This window comes from Crassostrea angulata, unplaced genomic scaffold (assembly GCF_025612915.1).
Source record: "Crassostrea angulata isolate pt1a10 unplaced genomic scaffold, ASM2561291v2 HiC_scaffold_93, whole genome shotgun sequence".
Lineage (NCBI taxonomy): Eukaryota > Metazoa > Mollusca > Bivalvia > Ostreida > Ostreidae > Magallana > Magallana angulata.
Genome location: NW_026441648.1, coordinates 65,174 through 85,366, shown reverse-complemented (window position 1 = coordinate 85,366; position 20,193 = coordinate 65,174). Strand labels below are relative to the sequence as shown.

General features: G+C 35.1%; 2 protein-coding genes across 3 annotated transcripts in view; both read right to left on the bottom strand.

Annotated features, from left to right (window-relative positions):
* Window positions 1-2,246: 2,246 nt before the first annotated feature.
* The window catches only part of LOC128169072 (uncharacterized), a 28,142-nt gene continuing 10,195 nt past the window's right edge, over window positions 2,247-20,193 (bottom strand). The window contains exons 2-11 of one of the 2 annotated variants that reach the window (XM_052835237.1): window positions 18,776-18,934; window positions 18,077-18,225; window positions 17,768-17,850; window positions 17,400-17,537; window positions 14,314-14,785; window positions 12,533-12,605; window positions 12,274-12,403; window positions 11,969-12,153; window positions 11,426-11,535; window positions 2,247-5,640 (exon numbers count right to left, since the gene is read on the bottom strand). In XM_052835237.1, coding sequence (XP_052691197.1) covers window positions 4,638-5,640; window positions 11,426-11,535; window positions 11,969-12,153; window positions 12,274-12,403; window positions 12,533-12,605; window positions 14,314-14,785; window positions 17,400-17,537; window positions 17,768-17,850; window positions 18,077-18,225; window positions 18,776-18,934 — 2,502 coding nt within the window. In that variant the 3' untranslated portion in view covers window positions 2,247-4,637. The remainder of the gene's footprint in view (window positions 5,641-11,425; window positions 11,536-11,968; window positions 12,154-12,273; window positions 12,404-12,532; window positions 12,606-14,313; window positions 14,786-17,399; window positions 17,538-17,767; window positions 17,851-18,076; window positions 18,226-18,775; window positions 18,935-20,193) is intronic. The other variant, XM_052835238.1, reaches the window with a different exon arrangement.
* LOC128169074 (uncharacterized) lies at window positions 6,064-11,332 on the bottom strand. Its single transcript, XM_052835239.1, has 2 exons — window positions 9,554-11,332; window positions 6,064-7,182 (listed from the first exon to the last, which is right to left on the bottom strand). The coding sequence occupies exon 1, from the start codon at window positions 11,088-11,090 to the stop codon at window positions 9,570-9,572; it is 1,521 nt and encodes a 506-aa protein (XP_052691199.1). The 5' UTR covers window positions 11,091-11,332; the 3' UTR covers window positions 6,064-7,182; window positions 9,554-9,569.

The window sequence follows — 20,193 nt, the reverse complement described above, 5'->3', positions numbered from 1 at the left end:
GCCAAAGGACAATTCCTACACAATCTTTCTACTCAGAATTAATTTGATAAAAACCACAGATGACATTTTCTATATTCAGATTAACTAGAAGAAAATTTAAATGCAATCTACTATTTTCAAAAAATCAAAAACAAATCGGGTGTTATCTGTTTTCAGAATATCAAGAAGACAACTCCAATGCCCTATACCACTTTCGTAATATCAAGAAGAAACTCGAATTCAAAATGTATTTAGAATATCAACTTGAATGCAGTCTATTGTATTTATAATATCTAAAAGACAAATGAAATGCCATCTAATGTGTTTGAATTAACAAGAAAAAGAAAACTTGAATGTCATCTACCATATTTAGAATATCAGAAAGAAACCAATTCAAAGGCAATCTATTGAATTAAGAATATGAAGAAGACAACTCAAACGCCCTCCATGTACCTTATTCAAAATGTCAGACAAGAGAAAACTCGTGTGTCATATACAGTATTCTATTCTGAATACAGATTAAGAACACAACTAAAATGTCCTCTGCCATATTCAGAATATCATAAAGAACACACAGTTAATGACAATCGAGTCGTTTTAATTCCAATGATTTTAGTACAGTAGAGGACATTCGAGCTAGTTTATTTCCGATGATCTGAATACTAGTATTCATGTAATCTCTATCCTGACATTATGGATACGGTAGTTGACATTTAACATTAGAATTGTCTTCTTTCTGAAAAGAATTTATTCTATTCAAAATATCGAGGCGACGACGGTAATGTTCTCTATCATGTTTAGAATATCAGTCAGAGAGAATATCAAGAAAACAACTCGAACATCCTCTACAATATGTATTCAGGAGAAAAAAAGCATCTTGAAGAATGCCATCCACTGTATCTAGAATATCAAGAAGACAATCTGAACACCATATACTGTATCAGAAAGAAAATAACCTGATTGCCACATGCTGTATTCATATATCAAGAAGACAATTTGAATGCCATCTACAGTCTTTCACTGTATGCAGAATATCATTAACAGTCTCAACTTAATCATCTCCAGTTTATGGGTTTTTTCTTTAAATTTTATTCTCACCCTTCCTAAAATTATTCAAATATACACAAATTAAAACAATTTCAAATTGCACCTGTTATTATGGTGTTGTTCTATGTCAAATTATCCGTTTATTAAATAGATGTGTGTATTTCAGTAATAACAAGATATCTGTGAGCCAATGTTCACTAGTGATACCCCCACTCTGATGTGAATATGCAAAATAAGCAAAGTTGACATTTAACAAAAAGTTTGCATCCGATTGGCACAAAAATATATCCCAGGATATGGAATGCCTAAACAAATAGTGTGTTAAAATTTCAAGCATCTGCGATAAGTAGTTGCTGAAAATGCGACAAAAGATTAATTTTTGTTACGGACAGACAGTCGGACAGACAGACAGACACACAAGGGTAAAACAGTATACCCCCTTCTCCTTGGGAGTGGGGGTATAAATATGAGCACAATGCAGACAGTTATTGTAAAATATTCTTAGGAGATATATTCATGTAAAAGTAAAGAATTTTGAAAAGATGGTTCTCATGATTGGTCCACTGTATAATATATAAACAATTTACCAGAAATGGGTACATTGCAATGCACAGACACAACTTTAAAATACTGTAAACAAACTTTTATTCGCGGGCGAGAAATTGTTAGAGCCACTTCATGGCAAATATTATATACAGCAAACCAGTCCTTGATGTATGGTTGTTATAACAACAAGGGTCTGGATAAGGCTTGGTTGCAAAAATTAGTTTTTGCAAAACGTTCTATCCCAAGAAGATTGCTAAATAAAGTCAACACAAATAAAAGTTGGTTTACAGTTAGTTGTTTTTTAAGTTCATGCAATAATTGTTAAACAGTAAATGTATATAATTTAATAATAGATTTCTACTGGATTTTTTTTTATTGAGTTTAAGTCAAATCATAGGGACCCGAAACTTGTACTTCTATTCCAAGCACTTTGGGAAAAACCGACTCTGTCTGTTTTCACCAAAGTTTTGTTCGTCATTCAAAGTTTAATAAAAATGTTGGCTATCAACCAGCTCAGTGGTTCAATCTAGAGAAAATAACACGGTAAAAAATGGTTAAATGATGCAAGTTTTCGTCATAGTAACTCTATCTTTTCTGCACCATTTGCCTATTTTTAAGTTTTAAGAAACAAATACTGTTATCTGTAAGTAAAATAATAAGTCACCAGTAAGAGATAATGGAAAAGCTTCATTTAACAGAAAGTATGAAAAACAAGAAGCAGTATCAACTCATGCATGAACAAAATATTTCTTGTTAATATTTATACATCTGAAAACATGGTACCAGTATCTTCAATCAATATCTAAACAGTATTGTAATACGTGAAATCTTTCATCATGTCTTAACGCCTGTGTACATATCTGATCATTTTTCCACTGTCAGTGTGAGTGATATCAATATCTATACACTCAGGTAACTTTAAAACTGTGTACATAATATCTAATCAGTATGTACAGACTTTTGTATAAATATCTGATCAATATCTGTACTACTTCTGTAACAGATATCTCTGATCAATATCAAAACAAATGTGTACAGGGCATCTATACTCATTAGCTAACAACTGTGTTTTTGATATCTCTGATTGATAGCTATGCTAAACAAGAGGCCCATGGGCCACATCGCTCACCCGAGGAACAATAGGTATGATAAAATCAGCTTAATGGAGTCATGATACAAACAATCTGGACAATCTACGATAATACATGTAGATCCTGTATAAATAAAATTCATTTTCCCCCCTGGATATTCTTATGTTTATAATTATTAGTCCCTTTTCTAGAACAGGATGATTTTATAGTCATATCACATGTTGAGTATTGCAGTTCTCAAAAAGATCCTTAACAATTGTTTATATGTGGGATATAAAGCTACATCAAACTCTGAACCTTCTTGTGAGGCCGAAGAATTGTCCTGGAGACAAAGTCTTAACAATTATAAAGAATCATCTGGCTGATTAGTTTCTGAAAAGAAGATTTTTAAAGATTTACTCTATATATTCCTATGTAAAACTTTGACCCCCCCCCCCATTGTGGCCCCACCCTACCCCTGGGGGTCACGATTTTCACAACATTGAATCTACACTTCTTGAAGATGCTTCCACACAAGTTTCAGCTTTCCTGGATGATTAGTTTCTGAGAAGATATTTAAAGATTTACTCTATATATTCCTATGTAAAACTTTGAGCCCCCTTTGTGGCCCCACCCTACCCTTTTGGGTCATGAATTTCACAACTTTGAATCTACACTACCTGAAGATGCTTCCACACAAGTTTCAGTTTCTGAGAAGAAGATTTACTCTATATTCCTATGTAAAACTTTGAGCCCCCATCCTACCCCCGGGGGTCATGAATTTCACAACTTTGAATCTACACTACCTGAGGATGTTCCACACAAGTTTCAGCTTTCCTGGCTTTATGGTTCTTGAGAAGATTTTTGAAAATTTCTCGAAATTTTTCATTAATTTCTAATTATCTCCCCTTGAAAACAGGTGTGACCCTTAATTTTCACAACTTTGAATCCCCTTTGCCTACAGATGATTTGTGCCAAGTTTGGTTGAAATTGGCCTAGTTGTTCTTGAGAAGATGTTGAAAATTTGAAAAGTTTACGGACGGACAGACGGATGAACGTCATACAAAATGTGATTAGAATAGCTCACTTAAGCTTTCAGCTCAGGTGAACTAAAAACTAACAACTGTGTTTTTGATATCTCTGATCAATATCTATACATACCTGTATACATGCTATTTTTTACCAACATACATAAACACTGGTGTAAATGATCTCTATCTACACGACTGTTTACCAGATATCTAATATCTATACAACTGTACATGTGATATCTTTGATCAATATCTGGTCATCTGCAATATCTCTTATTAATACATACACCACTATGTAAGATAACTTGTATAGGTGTATACATATAGATAATAGATATCACTGCTCAACAACCATTAGCAATATGTACATGCTATCTCATAAAACTGAGTAAAGGAAATCTCTTACAAGAGATCAACAAATATCTATCCAACATGGACTTTATCTATACAAACTGTATAGAACATTTCCAACAATATATCCCATTATGTAATGATATTTCTACACAACACATGTACAACCAATACAGAGTACATCTTCCAATATCTCTCAACAACCTGATATCTACCAACAATCAAAAGTACATTGAATATAATGCAACAGAATACAAACATGAACAGGCCAAATCTGATGAAATTTTTTACAACCATGAACATGACAATCACTTTATTAACATTTATTTACTTGTGAATTTGATATCTCATACTGCTGTAAATAAAACAGGTAAACAACACATCACACACCTGTGGACAGATTAATTCAAGAATCTATACCACTGTGTACAAGATACATGTATTTCATGCCAATATTTCAATTTTTGTGAAAACGAAATCTCTTACAGATAAAACAATTTCATTCCATCAGGTCTACAGACCTACTATCAATACTGCTGCACATAAAAACATTACACTCTGTAGTAGAACAAAATAATGATAAAACATGCCCTCCTCAAGATGTAAGATTCTCTTATGTCTCTAAAAGCTCCTCTACACAGCTGTTAAGGTCTCCAGAATGCCTAGTAAGGACTTTGTAAACCACTTCTCTGGTCAGTGCAGGGAACATGTCCAGAATTTGGGTCACTTTCTCCTGACCTTGACCTGACCCTTCACTACCTCCTGCAGACTGTCCCTCCTCATCCCCGGGGCTGACTGGTCTGTATCCCCTACAGCTGGTAACACCTTTGTGGTTTTTCTCGTTTGTGTGGAAGGAAACTTTGTTGATTGAGACAGACTGTTTGTTGGGATCTTTGGTTGGAGTGCGGGGGGTGAAGCCGTAAGAGTTATGATACATCACTAGGGGCTCCTTGTCCCTGGAATTCCACCAGTCTTCCACCTCCTCCCCAGAAATCTCACCCTGATGAGACTTTCTCCAGGTTTCATTGATCGAAGGGTGACGTCCAAAATGACTAGAACTCGGGGCTTCATCATCCCCCTCTACACCATCACTGGTGCCGGAGTCCAACAGGAATCCATTCTGTAAACCTTTCCCTTCATTTCTTCCTGGTTTTGATAGCGACAGCTTTTTCTTGGTCACTATCTCTTGATCTTGTACACTGTTGGTTTTCCTCTTCAGGTTTTTATGGTGAATTCCTGTTGTATCAGTACTTAATGAACTGTCTGTCTCTGAAACTCTGTCATGACTTCGAGGTTCATGTGCGATATCTGGGAGCCAATCTGGATCTTCCATCTCCCCATCCAGAGGATAGATATCATTCAGGTCATCACCATCTCCTCCACTCAGAGGATGAGATTTTAGGATTCCACTACCTCCACAGACCTGAGATTTAGATTCGTGGATATTTCCGCTGTTGTTTGGAAGATTGGAGGTGTTCACACTAAACCTCTGGGTGGAAACATGTCTGCCACTGGAAGGGAGAACCTCTTCATCGCTGTCATCAATATTGATGAACGTCTCTTGACATTTTTCCCACTCCATCTCCAACATCATGTCAAATTTGCCTGTCTTGATTCTTAAAAAAAAAAAAAGTCAGCTGAAAGATTTAGCATATTCTATACAGGTTTATAAATCAATATCTGATGGTTTTTTGCATCATTAATATATTGTGCGAATTTGTTTTGATAATAAGTCAATCAAGAGCCTAAGCTATGAGCTATTGTGCGAATTTGTTTTGATAATAAGTCAATCAAGAGCCTAAGCTATGAGCTAAGGTGGAATGTGCTCATCACTTGTGGTGTTGCAAACATACAAAATAAAATACTGAGGCTTCATCAATAAATGTTGAACACCAGTTTTTATAAATTTCGTTGTTGATTGGCTCCACAAAATCAAATGTTCACTGAAGTAAGATATGAGACAACAGAAATAACTGATATAATTTGTTCACAAATTTAAATATCCTCTTGACTGTAATGTTTTTTAATCCACAAAAATTGGAAAATTTGTATTCAAGTTTCAATTTTATGAGTGAGTTATACTTACCAGTCATTATATACATAAGGATATCTTTCCCGTATAAACGTTCGTAACTCGCGGGCAAGCGTTTTAAAGAATAAGATTCAAGCGCTTTAAAGACTGAGATCACCTCTCAGATGCTTGCCCAAATCAGTTCATATAGGCGGGCAACAAAACGTTCCCAACCTACATGATAAAACACCTTCACCCCTTAAAAAATTTTCTTTTGGGTGGGAGGTGGGAAAGTTGACTGGTAAGTATAACTCACTCATAAAATTGAAACTTGAATACAAATTTTCCAATTTTATTTCGTTCGTTATACTTACCAGTCATTATATACATAAGGATAAATTAGATTCTAAAGCAATCTAACTAAATGGAGGAAAAGAAAATTTTTTCTTACCTCAAAACGTTAAAGAAATTCCGGTATTTCTCCCAATACCATCTAGTAGTCTTCATATATACACTATATACACAATCACGAAGAAATATTTCTTCATGCAACTCGCCGGAGATGATCTCCTTTAAACATATTGTTTCTATTTACACAGAACAAAATACAATACATGTACTACGTTTGTTTCACTTATTTACAGCACATCTAAGAACTGGAACACAGTCATCTACATCCCTCAAATAAAATTTACAAAAAGTAGATTCTTTACTCCAATCTGCTGCTTCTATAATTGATTTAACTGAAGCACCATTATATAAAGCCCATGAAGGTCCTAAGGCTCTTGTACTATGTCCTTTAACATTTGATTTTTTCTGATTTTCATAAGCCATATGAATAGTCTGAACAATCCATTTTGATATAGTCTGTGAAGATACTGGTTGATGTGGTTCAAGTAAACTCAAAAATAACTTGTTGCTGTCTTTAAGTTTTTCTCTAAAAACCTCAGTTTTTTTCAAATAGAAATAAAGGCACCTCTTTGGATCCAATAATTTATTTTCTGGAAACGCAGGAACAAATATCTTTGTTCCATAATGATTAGGTCGATCTTGTTTTGCCAAACCTTGTCTAATGAAAGTTACTCCCTTATTCTGAATATTGACCCATCCTTCTCCAAGTTTGAGAGCTTGTAGATCACTGCATCTCCTGAAAGTAGTAATTGCTATCAAAAAAATTGTTTTGAAAGTCAAATGTTTCAAAGATGCCTTAGCAATGGGTTCAAAAGGTGTACTTTGTAACATTTGTAGAACTTTAGGCAAGTCCCACTCAGGAACTAACTTAACTTTAGGTGGTCTAGAGTTAAACACCCCTTTCAAGAGTCTAATGATATATGGATGTTGACCTACTGAAATTTTCCCCACTGGTGGTAAAACTGATGACAACATTGATCTATACCCTGCAATGGTTCTATACTGAAGACCTTTAGCATAAAGATCGGTCAAAAAACTAGCTACTTGTACTAGAGATGCTGAATAGGGATCAATTTTCCTTGCACTACACCAGCTATTAAATTGTTTGAATTTGCAAGTATAATCTTTTTGGGTGCCTGATCTCCAACTTGCTGCAAGTAAGGTTCTAGTGTCTTTAGAAAAACCCTTTTCTTTGAAGCCTCTGTCGATAGAAGCCATGCAGTTAACTGAAGTACTTCTACATTTGGATGGAAAATTTTTGTGTTTGGTTGTTGAAGTAACTGTGGGCAATTTGGAAGTTTCAATGGCACAGCTATTAAAAGTTGAAGTAGTTCTGTGTACCAAGGCCTTCTTGGCCAGAATGGAGCTATCAGAATTACCTGACAATTGTATTGTCTGATATGTTGAAGAACTTTGGGGATCAAACACATTGGGGGATATGCATAGAGAAACATCCCTTCCCAAGGAATTGTCAGAGCATCTAGTGCATAGGCTTGATTGTGAGGATACCATGTACAAAATATTTGAGTTTGACGATTGTGAACTGATGCAAACATGTCTATCAATGGATGTCCCCACATTTGAAAAATTGTCTGAACTATTTCTTTGTTCAACATCCATTCTGTTTGTCTGATCTTGACCCTGCTCAAATGATCTGCTAAAACATTCAACTTCCCAGCTATATGTGCAGCCTTCAATTTGATATTTTGACTTATTGCCCAATTCCAAAGATCCCAAGTTTGGTAACAAAGACGAGGAGATTTTGTTCCCCCTTGTTTGTTTATGTACTGAACTACTGTTGTGTTGTCGCATCTGATCAACACTGTTTTGTTTTGAATTTGTCTTTGAAAGCGTTTCAAAGTCAAAAATACTGCTTCCATCTCTAGACAGTTGATATGCCATTTCTGGTGACAACTGTCCCATGATCCTTGAACTATCTGATTGTTGAGATGACCCCCATACCCTGTTAGAGATGCATCTGTAGTTATGGTCATTCCTATTTCTTCCAGTTGCAGAGATTTGCCCCTGGAAATGTTTGCTGTATTTAACCACCACTGTAGGTGTAATTTGAGATATTGTGTAATAGGAATTACCTTCTCCAAATCTAATGAACTTGGTTTCCAAAAACTTAGGTGTAATTGTACTGGTCTCATATAAAGACGAGCATTGGGAATTAGATCTATGCAAGAGGAAACTATTCCTAACCATTGCAGAAGATCTCTGGCTGTTTTCTGACCCTTCATTAACATTTTGGTTGTGTGTACCAAATTTATCAATCTGTCTTGAGATGGAAGAACTATTTTTTTTTTTTTTTTTTTGAACAGAAACAAAGCTCCCAGATAAACAATTGATTGACAGGGGTCTAGACAAGATTTCTTTTTGTTGATTATGAAACCTAGTGAAACCAGAAGATTCAAGCATATCTCTCGATCTTGAATTAAATTTTCTTTGCATTGGTTTACTACCAACCAATCGTCCAAATACACTACTAGGCGAATATTGCGTGTTCTCAGATAAGCAGCTACTACTGATACTATTTTGGTGAACACTCTTGGTGCTGATGTTGGACCAAAACATAGCGTTTTCCATTGGTAACACTGATTTTGTACACAAAACCTTAAAAATTTTCGGTGTTTTAGAAAAATTGGTATGTGTAAATAAGCATCTGTTAGATCGATTGATATTGCCCAATCCATTGGTTTCACTACATTCAAAACTTTGTTCAATGTGTCCATTTTGAAATGTTGTTTCTTGAGATACCGGTTGAGAGGTCTCAAATTTATTATGGGTCTCATTTTTCCGCATTTCTTTGGTACAATGAAAAATGTACTGTAAAAACCTGACAGCTTCTCTTGTTGTGGTACAATTTCTATTGCATTTTTGCTTAATAATTCTTCTACCTCTTTTAACAAAACATCTATTTGTGCAGTTGCAATTGAAGTTTTTTTCACCCCCATAAACATAGGTTTTTGGAGAAATTTTAGTTTGTACCCTTCTTTGATTACTGACAAGACCCATTCGTCCTGAGTAATTTGATTCCAAATTTCCCTGAAAAATTTTAGACGACCTCCAACGGGTATCTCGGGAAACATTGCTAGCATGTTTACCTGTTCTAGATTCCAGTCATTTACTTGTCTTCTTTGGGATTCGAAAGGAATTCATTCTGTCAACAGATGTGGCCGCTGAAGTGGCTCTAGAATTGTCATCCCTTTGTTTGTAATCATAAGATCGTCGATTGAAATTTGATCTTTGAAATGTTTGTCCTCTATTATGGACAACAGATGTTTTTGGTCTCTTAAAAGTTCCTGAATTTTCACTTGTAGTTTCTGGAAATTTTCTCTTTTGATTTCTTTCATTCCATTCTGGAATTAAATCTATGATAGAGTCTTTCTGTTCTTTTCGTTCTTTGAGTTTTTCTTCTAACTTTTTACCAAAAACACCATCATTTGTCAGTGGCAGACTTATAATTTTACAATGGATGTCTTTTAAAGTGACTAAACCAGTGTCTTGAGCTGCTGCTTTCCTTCTTATCAAATGATGAAGAGCTCCAGTTCTGCCCATCTGATCTATAGCTTTTGTGGACATTGAGAAAATATCTTTGATTGACTGTACTGTATCAACATCTTGACTAGAAATAGAGTTTAACAAAGTTCCAAGAGCTTGTTGCATATATGCTATGGCAATGGTACCCATACGGGCAGCTATCTGTCCTTGATAAGCTAAAGTTTCAATGCTCTTTAAAGGTTGTGTAACTAAGTTTCTATTTTTACCCCAACCTTTATTAGCCTTGCTTCCATGCTTTTTCCGAAGCATTGGTTCTAAAATATCATCCAAGCTTGGTACTTGAAGAAAATCTGAAGAATCTTTGTGTACAGGAAAACACTGTCTGTATTCATCTCTGTAAGCTGTTAACTTCTCTGGATCAGATGATCTCCATGACTTCATCAAGATTTCTTCTTGTGCCTTGTCTAAACAAAGACCTACTTTTTCTTCCTCTGTAGAAGAAACATTTCCAAAAATGTCATTCAGAGAAGTTTTTGTTTGATTAGAATCTGTGTTCTTATTCAGCAAATTCTGAAAACGATTATTATTAGAGTCTATTCTCATCTGATTCTGATCAGACTCTAACAGAAAATTTCTTTCAAAATCGTCAGATAGAGACACTTCGTCATCTCCCAATAATTCTCGTACTTCTCTAGTACTTGGGGCGAGAGATATCTGATCGTCCAAAGTAGGCACACTAACTGTCCTTTCAATACGGACGTCGCTCTCTAATGGAATAATAGGACGCATTCCCTCGGAATCGTCGTTATTCGTTTGCCTGAGTACAGGTCTCCGCGTGGCTACACCACCGGTATCCCGACACATAGGCACTGAATCGTCGTGAGCCTCATTAGACTCATCGGCATTTGTAAACACGTTGTTAGATAAAGTCTGTATACTTTCTCTAATGAAATTCATCATTGTGTCTAATTTGTCATTAAATTTATTTTCTAAAGCCTCAAACCTTTTGTCTGTTGCTTCTTTTTTGGCCGAACTTTTCTTTGAAGCTCGTGCACCTCTCGTACGAGACGCCATTATGGGTTCGCTATTTTGGCATTCAGAACCCGAGTTTAATTCTTCGGCTATCTCTGACTCTTCCATGTATGCCTAACTCAGTTATATCTTACATAGAAGAGAGAGAAAAAAAATAAAAATTAATCTCCGATAGAGAGAGAGATACTAAAAACGAACGTTCTTGTTGCACGCCGAAAGATGAACTGATTTGGGCAAGCGTCTGAGAGGTGATCTCAGTCTTTAAAGCGCTTGAATCTTATTCTTTAAAACGCTTGCCCGCGAGTTACGAACGTTTATACGGGAAAGATATCCTTATGTATATAATGACTGGTAAGTATAACGAACGAAATAAAATTTTGCCCACAACTATATAAAAACTTAGTGACTGCAACACTTATTGTTGAGTACACTGGATCCTTTACCTCTGGTCCAGGTCAGCGTTGATAGACTCCAGAATGGCCAGAGTTTCCTCTGTACTGGCTGACTGAAGGACCTGTATGTCTGGATGTCGCTGCAGATCTAGAACTGCATTCTGCAAAGTGAATAGAGTCAGTATTAATGTTAAAATGATATCAATATGCATTAAACTTTTAAAGATTTTTTTTATCAAAGTTGAGTAAAAATATTCTTCTTTAAAGAAGAATATTTAAATAACATAAGTTATTGTCTTCTTTATTCTAATGGGTGAATATTTAAGCCGTAAAAAATAAACAAATGAAATAAACTTCCTTTTTGCCTAAATAGAAACTTCTACAACTTCTTGATAACAAAACTACAAATATTGACCTTGATCTTCATCAAATGACCCTGAATCAAGTTTATAAGTGAAATGTGTAATCTTAACTGTGAGATCGTTTAATTCTGTGGGGGCCAATGATCATTGGTTGTAAAAAATAACGACAAACACCTAGCCAACCCCAAACAATGATTCCAGGGACTGGTCAACCAGTGCCTGATTATCTGACCTTGATCTGTGTCGGGGTCGGATTCCTGCCCGGACCCTGACCTCTGTCACTGCAGTCTGCCTCACCCTCAATGATGTAAAACAGTTCACACGGAAAGTCAAAGGTCATGAACTCTTTCTTCCAGTCCACCATTTTCTGTACCTGACTCCAAAACTTCCCCTCCTTCAACGTCCTTGACAAGTCACCTGAGTGTAAAGAGAACAGGACCCCCTGTTTAATTGGGTCAGTCTCCATTCAATCTCATATTACTTCTTTTGACCAAAAAACAGTCTGTATCTGAAATCATTGACTAAATAACATTTTACCTGCTCTCTTTCTGACCAAAAGACAGGGTAGTTCCCTCTCAATACCATGCCGCCACTTCCAGCGGTAGTCCCCTGAGGTCAGAGTGGTGGTAGTATGAGCTATTCCTGCCTCGTCCAGCATTGCTCCTAACTAAAGATATTTGCTACGTCAATTTCAATGTGAAATGATATGGCTACAGGTACCTGTCAGGTGTGACATAAAGTAAGGTTTTTACTGCTTCACCTGTTGGTTATGATAAGATGTTAACAGTTAATGTACCTTTGTCAGATTTTCATGATCCTTGCTCCACTCTGCTGAGTCTATCACCATCACCAATCTGTTGAAAACCACACTGTGAATATTAGTAAATTAATGTACAAGCTGAAATGTCAAAGATTAGTAAGCATATCATTAAGTTTTTGTCTGCAATGAACCACTTACAGTTGATACTACAGTCTGGACTTGAATAATCAACAAAATTAAATCTATCATATTTAATCTATCATAGCTGTCTTTGGGTTAACAATATACATTTCACTGACAATATTGAATTAAGTTGTCATGCTTCATTCTACTGTCATAGCGAGCGCAGCGAGGCGGCGCGAAGCGGCGTAGCGAGCTCTATAGACAACGTGTACGAACGGAGGAAATTCGAGTTGAAATCTGCACATTGTTCAAAGAAAATTTTGTGGACCCGCGTGAAAACGTTCTACTATCCCAGTGATCCTTTGCAGTGCATAGCAACATGGCGGAACAGGAAGCGTTTCTAAGGAAAATTCTTACCTGTAAATTGCATACATCATTTTCATTTAACAATAAAAAATCCGTTTAAAACCATTAAAGTAAACAACACATATGCTTACGTAAAAACTGTACCTATGACGTCATTTCCTTCCCCGAATTTGTCCGACAGTTTACGAAAACTGTCGAGCGCAAAAAGTTAACTATGACGTCACAGTGATCTCGCGTTTTATATCCCCGCGATACATTTAGAGGTGGATCAAGCATCTGTACTGAATGTAACGTGTAGGAAGTACTCAGTATATAGGGAGTCACCGTTAATACTGATACTGCGCTCGCTATTAACGGTGACTCTTTGGCTGATTAGTTTTGTTTTGATGATTTTTTTTTTTTGCTCAGTAAATACACATGCAAGTTCCATGCTAAATTTATTGTCATATTGATCTAATCATTGTATACGTTAGGTAGGTGACAAAAATTATTAAAAAAGAAAAGTCTAATCGTTATAAGATCTACGTGTAGCCACGTCATTTTGTAATGAATAAATAAAAGAAAAAAAAATTAAACTGTAAAAATATCTACATGTATTTGTTATAGTTGCATATGTGGTCAAACCTTTCAATAATATTGGAGATCACACACTAAAAAGAGGGGGAGGGCACATATGTCTACAACGCTTATATAGCGTACAAAAATTAAAAAGATTAAAAACAAAATTGATGTCACACAGGAAAATAATTAAAACACCGGTAACAACAAGGAACAAAATGAGAAATAACACAGACACACAATTTATTGATTTCAATGATCATTATTAAAAGGTAAAATAGAGATAAAAAAAAAAAAAACGGCTTTGTGTTTATCAAAATATTTTAATAAGTCTGTTTAACATTTTATTAATGCTCAGTGGTAGTTTTTTGTTTAAGTGTATAAGCCTAGGAAGGGACCATTGGAATAAAAGTTTGATATCTTCCGGTTCCTTGCGGTGGTAAAAGTTTTCGAGACAAAGCCAAATTTTTTTTGGTTTGGTTAAGTCCACAGGTTGCATTTAACAATGATGACATATGTGTGGCTCCTTCTGCGCTCGCCCCAACGGTCACACCGTAAAACATATTAGCAGACTAAGGGGACAAGTACATTCAACTGTCAGAGTGGACAAAATACATTCCTTAACAAAGTAGACTTAAATAAAATTAAAATAAAATGTGTTCATCACTTTGACCAGCAGGTAAACTGCAGCTAGTAGCATCTTCATTTGTATTAAATACAATCTTAAAATACAATATACATCAAATGTAAATAGTATGCTAATATATTACCCATCATTCCCTTTGTCATTTCCATGACAACATTCAGTTCCTGTTTGTTCATGCTGCCATGGTAACAGCCCTGACTTGGCCTTGTTGTGGCTGTTACCTTGCCTTTCTACTTTAACATTTGTTATTACAGAATTTTCATCATAGCCAGTGCTTTTATATAAAAACTTGTCTCTCTCCCTGCTGAAATTGGATTTGTTTTCATCGGGTGTAAAATTCATCACAGGTCTGTAGAAAGAGTCGGTAGCCACTCGTGTCACAGTAGCTGTAGATTTGTCATTCTCCGACTCATCGGGAGAGTCTATGTTGGATTCCCTGGGTAGCAGGAGTCTGTGAGTAGATGTATAACCAGTGCTCTGTGGCAAACCTTGACTTTTCATGCCACTCTCCAGATGTTCAGTGTGTGTAGATACAGGACCATGGCTCCACGGAGTGTCTCCAGACCGCATCCCATTGTGGATACGCTCAGAATTCCCTACAGAGATTGTAACTCAAGTTTATTAGGCTTTGTAAACTGAGAACTCAAAAAATTATAAAATAATTACATATATATGTTTATAAACTTAGCAGTGAAGAAAAAAATTAATAAAAGTCTATAAAGAGAGTCAATATGCCATTATGATATTAGACAGAGAGCAAAAGTAACATTGGCATACAGGTCCACGGAACCAAGGAAAAACTTCGAGGTTTCAAGAGTTCGAGTTTTCAAGAGTTCGGAATTTTCAGGGTTGCCGACGGGTTTTAAAATTAGTCTTACCGGATGTTATGATTAAGCCATTTATTTAGAATGTGTAGTGCTAACCTTACGCACATGCTTAAACAACTTTTTTTTTCAGTTATACAGAACTGGGGTTTTTTAAAAACTAAATACAAACAACTATTGAATAAATTCATAATTCCATTCTTTTAATTTATTATTTATTTTATGCATCATATTAAGACCAGATTGCTTAGTACTACTAGACTTCAAGAGGATCGACATGTCATAAAAGTGATAACTGAGTATCACCCATTGTTCCCACTGTACGGGTCCTTCACCAGCTGTAAGAACTTGTTCAGCAATAATCATTATAATGACAATGATACTGATAAGCATAATTTTTACAGTTTTATAATTATAAAATTTGACCATTGGTCAATATTATCGTTTCGTCTCAATTAATTTCTAATTTCAATGTGTCTCCAAATTATCGAAAAACGGTTGGTGTTAATTATAGATTGGGTATTGGTATGGTCAATCGGTTTGTTCCTGTTTTGCACACATTTGAAAATTATGTATCGAAAAAATGTGTGCGAAACGGGATATGACCAGGTGAGATAATTGCTTAATTGCTATAGTCTATATCACAGTTCCTGTGAGGCAATCGACAATAAAATAAATAAAACATCTACTCGCAATTGATATTTACATTTATTTTATGTTACAATATAAAATGCATAAAAGCACATTTACATAACAATTAACATTCATGCTCTTGAAATTAATTTCAAACATAAATTGGTCATAAATAATTTCATTATTTTATTTAAACAAAAAAGATTATTGCAAAAATGTTCGATATGTAATGCATTTGTTTAACTTGCTGTCTATAAGAAGTACATGTTAAAAGTTTGAAGAGAAAATATATCTTAATATTCAATAATTGCTTTTGCTAACATAAATGGAGGAAATGTGTTTAGTGAAAACGCTGCAAAATATTTTTTAAGTATGCTTTGGCGTGAATAATCGAAGAAAATAAACAAATTGTATGATGATATGATAAATAGGCAATTTTATATGCTTCAAAAGCTATTATATATTTTCACAAAACCTATCAAAAGTGGACCTAGTTCATGCATGTTCAACCTTCTGCAGATTAAAGTATATCGAATCAATATTAAAATTATTATTTTTGTTGGAATTATTTTTGCTTCATGTATATAGCCACTGATTTGAAAAACCAGAACGTGACCCGCAATATATACTTAAGCGGTGACATCATAAGAACTAATAATTATCGAATCAATATCAGAATATTCATTTTTGTCGGAAATGTTTGTGCTTCATGTATTTAGCTTAGTACTAATATGAAAAATCATAAAGTGACCCACAATATATACTAAAGCGGTGATGTCATAAGAACTACTGTCAAAGTCGCTACTTCAAAGATTGAAATATTTTTTTTTATAAAGATCTGTCTCCTTTCACAATATTCCTTCTGTTGATATCAATCAACCAATTATTAACATGCGTTTTACATATTTTGCAACCAAATTGTAAAAAGAGACACGGAGTACCCCAACATCTTCACAACATCTTATCTTTGTAAAGATGGGCAGTGAGTGGAAATTTAAAACTAAAAATATCATTATCTTTATTTTATCAAATGAAAAAAAAAAATGGTGATATTTATTAGTTATTAGACCTAAAACACAACAAAATGTCTATATTCTTCTTGTTTCATCATAAAGGCGCTGATAAAACACAGTAAAAATCCAGGTAAAATCTTTGACCGAAAGCAGACTATAATTGCTATCACAACACAATTCACACCTATTGTTCTATACCCAATTATCAAATGTGTGCAAAACGGGAACACACCGGTCAATCAAGCAATTATCACCTTGCAGGACAAGTGTCGCCTGAATAAACAACCCGTGACACGGGTCCCGTGTCTAACGCCTGGAGTAATTTAAATGACCAAGTACACTGTAGGTGTTAATTAGGTTTAGAGCGTTGATATATACACGGCGATTTCGAGGTATCGAGAGTAAGAAACAAAAGTTTATGAGCAACGGGACTGAAGTTTGACTTCAAAGGATCAAGAGTTTCGAGAGATCAAGAGTTCGAGAAATCAAGAGTAAATTTGCTTAGTTATACAGGGAAAAAAATCAGGACCCTAGACTCACTTCGAGCGATCAAGAACTTCGAGCGATCGAAGTCGAAGTTCGAGCCATCGAGAGTTACCTGTATGTTATGATGGATTATCAGCTTCAGGAAATAGATTATTAAATACAGATATATACCTGACAGTATACAGAATACTACACACTGACTCAGTGATCGAACAAGTCAGAGAACAAGTCTAACTACTAAATTCTAAACCTACTTGACTCAACTATAAGTCTGTTGGCCATTTCCTGCCCCTCAGGAAGGAGTTGATACACAGGTAGCTTTTTGTGGAACCTCCGCTTGATGAGGCCCCTCTTAATCAACACCTCCAGTCTCCACCACGCCTGACAGAACCCTGAAAGTATGAGGCAATTCTTACAACAGGTGCTGCATTGTATGCCCCCAAGCACGGCCGCATTCTGTACACAAGTCTCACAAACTTGAAATATCACTACCTAGATTTACCACCTACTCTGTCTCAAAGTTACTCGGCATCATTATTTCCATATAAATCATTCTTCATTCTTGATTTTCTGCTTCAAAAATGCAAGAAATGGTTACGGGGGCTGACAGATAGTGACCTACCGTCCCTACTAAATCTTTCTTCACACAGCTTGGCTGCCCCAGCTTTCAATCTCTCTTCTGAGATACGCATGTAATCTTCATTTCTGTTGAATAAAAAACATTCCATGTACTGGTAATCTTCCACGGAATAAATTCCATTTTGACAAAGGCTTCAATATTCTACAGTTAAACTGCCACAATCATTATGCACAATAGGCAATTCTCCTACAGAGAATACAAATACGGCTCAAAATAATACATAATTAATTTCTACACAATATATGAGTTATATCTTTAGTTAAATATAATCTTTGATTTCAAATGTAGCACCTGCTTTTCTCTACCATGTCCTCCTCCTTCTTTAAAGCCACCAACAAAGCACCAGCAGAGCTAACAAATTTTCCAGACAATGGAGGCTCTCTAGGCAAGTGATCCTCCTCAGCAAACTTCTTCAGCTTTTTCATTGTTTCTCCTCCAATCTGAAGTTTTCAAAAACTTAACATTAGATTATTGAGTTTATGTAGTTAATTTATGCAACAAAATTCTTACTGTTTTAAATGCTGTGACATACGCATAAAAGAATCATCAGTTTTGTAAGTGTGAAAACAGAACACAATTCAGTTGATAGGATGAGAATTCTTATTTAATACCACATAATACAAATTCTTCAAAAAAATAAGTTTCTTTACTTGAAAACTAAAAGACAATATTGAAAATGTCAAGATAGCTTTCACTTTACTTTGACAAAAGAATGAAAGTCAATGAATCTTTTCACATGAATTTAAATGTGAATGTTTTATGTATATATAGCTCATAATTCTTAATAACATAAAAGTATCAAATACATGTAGCAAGTCTTATAGAGTGAAACATTGGTAAGTTTACTGTTTCCTATATGAATGTATTTACATATTTAAATTTACACCGAACACTTTAGTTTAAAACAACATAATCGGTTTTATCAAGGTTTCAAGAATGCTTTTGAAATCTGAAATAAGTTTATACTATTGAGTTTACTAATGTCCTTACACTTTGAAGTTGCTGAGCATGACGAGGTGTTCTGATTGGCTGGGGACTGAGCTCCAATGATACGATGGCGCGGGAAGTGCACTCTGCAGCGGATTTAAGGTAATGCCGAGTTCTCTGCCACTCCTCATACTGAATCAGTCCACGCAGAAACTGGTAACGCTAAATAAAGACTTAATTAGTGATCTGTTGTATTTTTGAAATACATGTATTAGTGAAAAAATATTCAAAATCAAAAGATTCTTTTCTATAGATCTCTCTCTCTCTCTCTCTATATATATATATATAAATAAATATATATATTTTCGTTGAAAAACCAATGCTCTTTGATCTGTTACTAAATAGCTATCATAAATCTACAGTTCTGTCTCAAATGCATACCTGTTAACCCTTCCGCAAAACGGCCTAAAAATATAAGATCTCCCGCATCCAACCTATCTCCCGCGCGGGAGACAATTTTCTCCCGCAATCGTATTTGTCTTCCCCATACCCCCCCCCCCCCCTCCCAATTCTGAATCTTTACATGCAAATTTCAACAACCACTGTGGGTTTTTCTCTGATTTGAGTTAAAAAAGCTGCTGTGTAGCTTCAATATATCAAAATCCATCCAAGTACTGTCTACCGTGATCATAGTATGACATGTTATAGTCCAGTTTACTTTTTACGATTACTTCCGGTTTTGACTTGAATCAGTTACGTATTTAGTTATGCATAAAAATAAGTGAAAGCTTAAAACATTTTACTCTGTAACACCAAAGAAAACAATACACAGCCAGTGGTGTCACTTAACAGGTGCACAGGTAAAGCACCCAAGCCACTTGCAGTGAGTCATGACTAATTCTGTCTGGACAGCACGGTCGGTAAAAATCAAAGTGAGTTTGGAACACTGAGTGTTTATACAAGCTACCGATAAAACTGAAGCTCGAGAAAAAAGTGTAAAAGCATTTCACAACAGTTTTTAAAGTTTATAGTACCGGTACTATGAATTACAGGGATGCTATAGACATTACAACAGAGATCATTTTTAAATGATACTGGAGAAATACATGTTGTTTTGTGAATTAACAATCTTTCCTATATATAAGGCAAAAAATAATTTTAATGAATATTATTTACTGGTATTTTCTTAACTGGGTTTCACTGCATATTCAAAATACGCAAAATAGATTTTCTGTGTTTACCCTAGATGTCAGCATGCAGTGATGGTTCAATACTCAACAACAAGAAGACTTAATATAAAAAGTGGCACTAATGACTTCTTGTATTGTACTATGCAAACAAATTAATAGTTTTCTGAACACAACACAAGTTGTAATTGCACACTGGTGTTCATAGAAATAACAAAAATTTAAAATGATTGCAAATGCATTAATTACAATGGTAAAATAAGGTATCTAACAGTATTTCAGGTGAAAAAACGT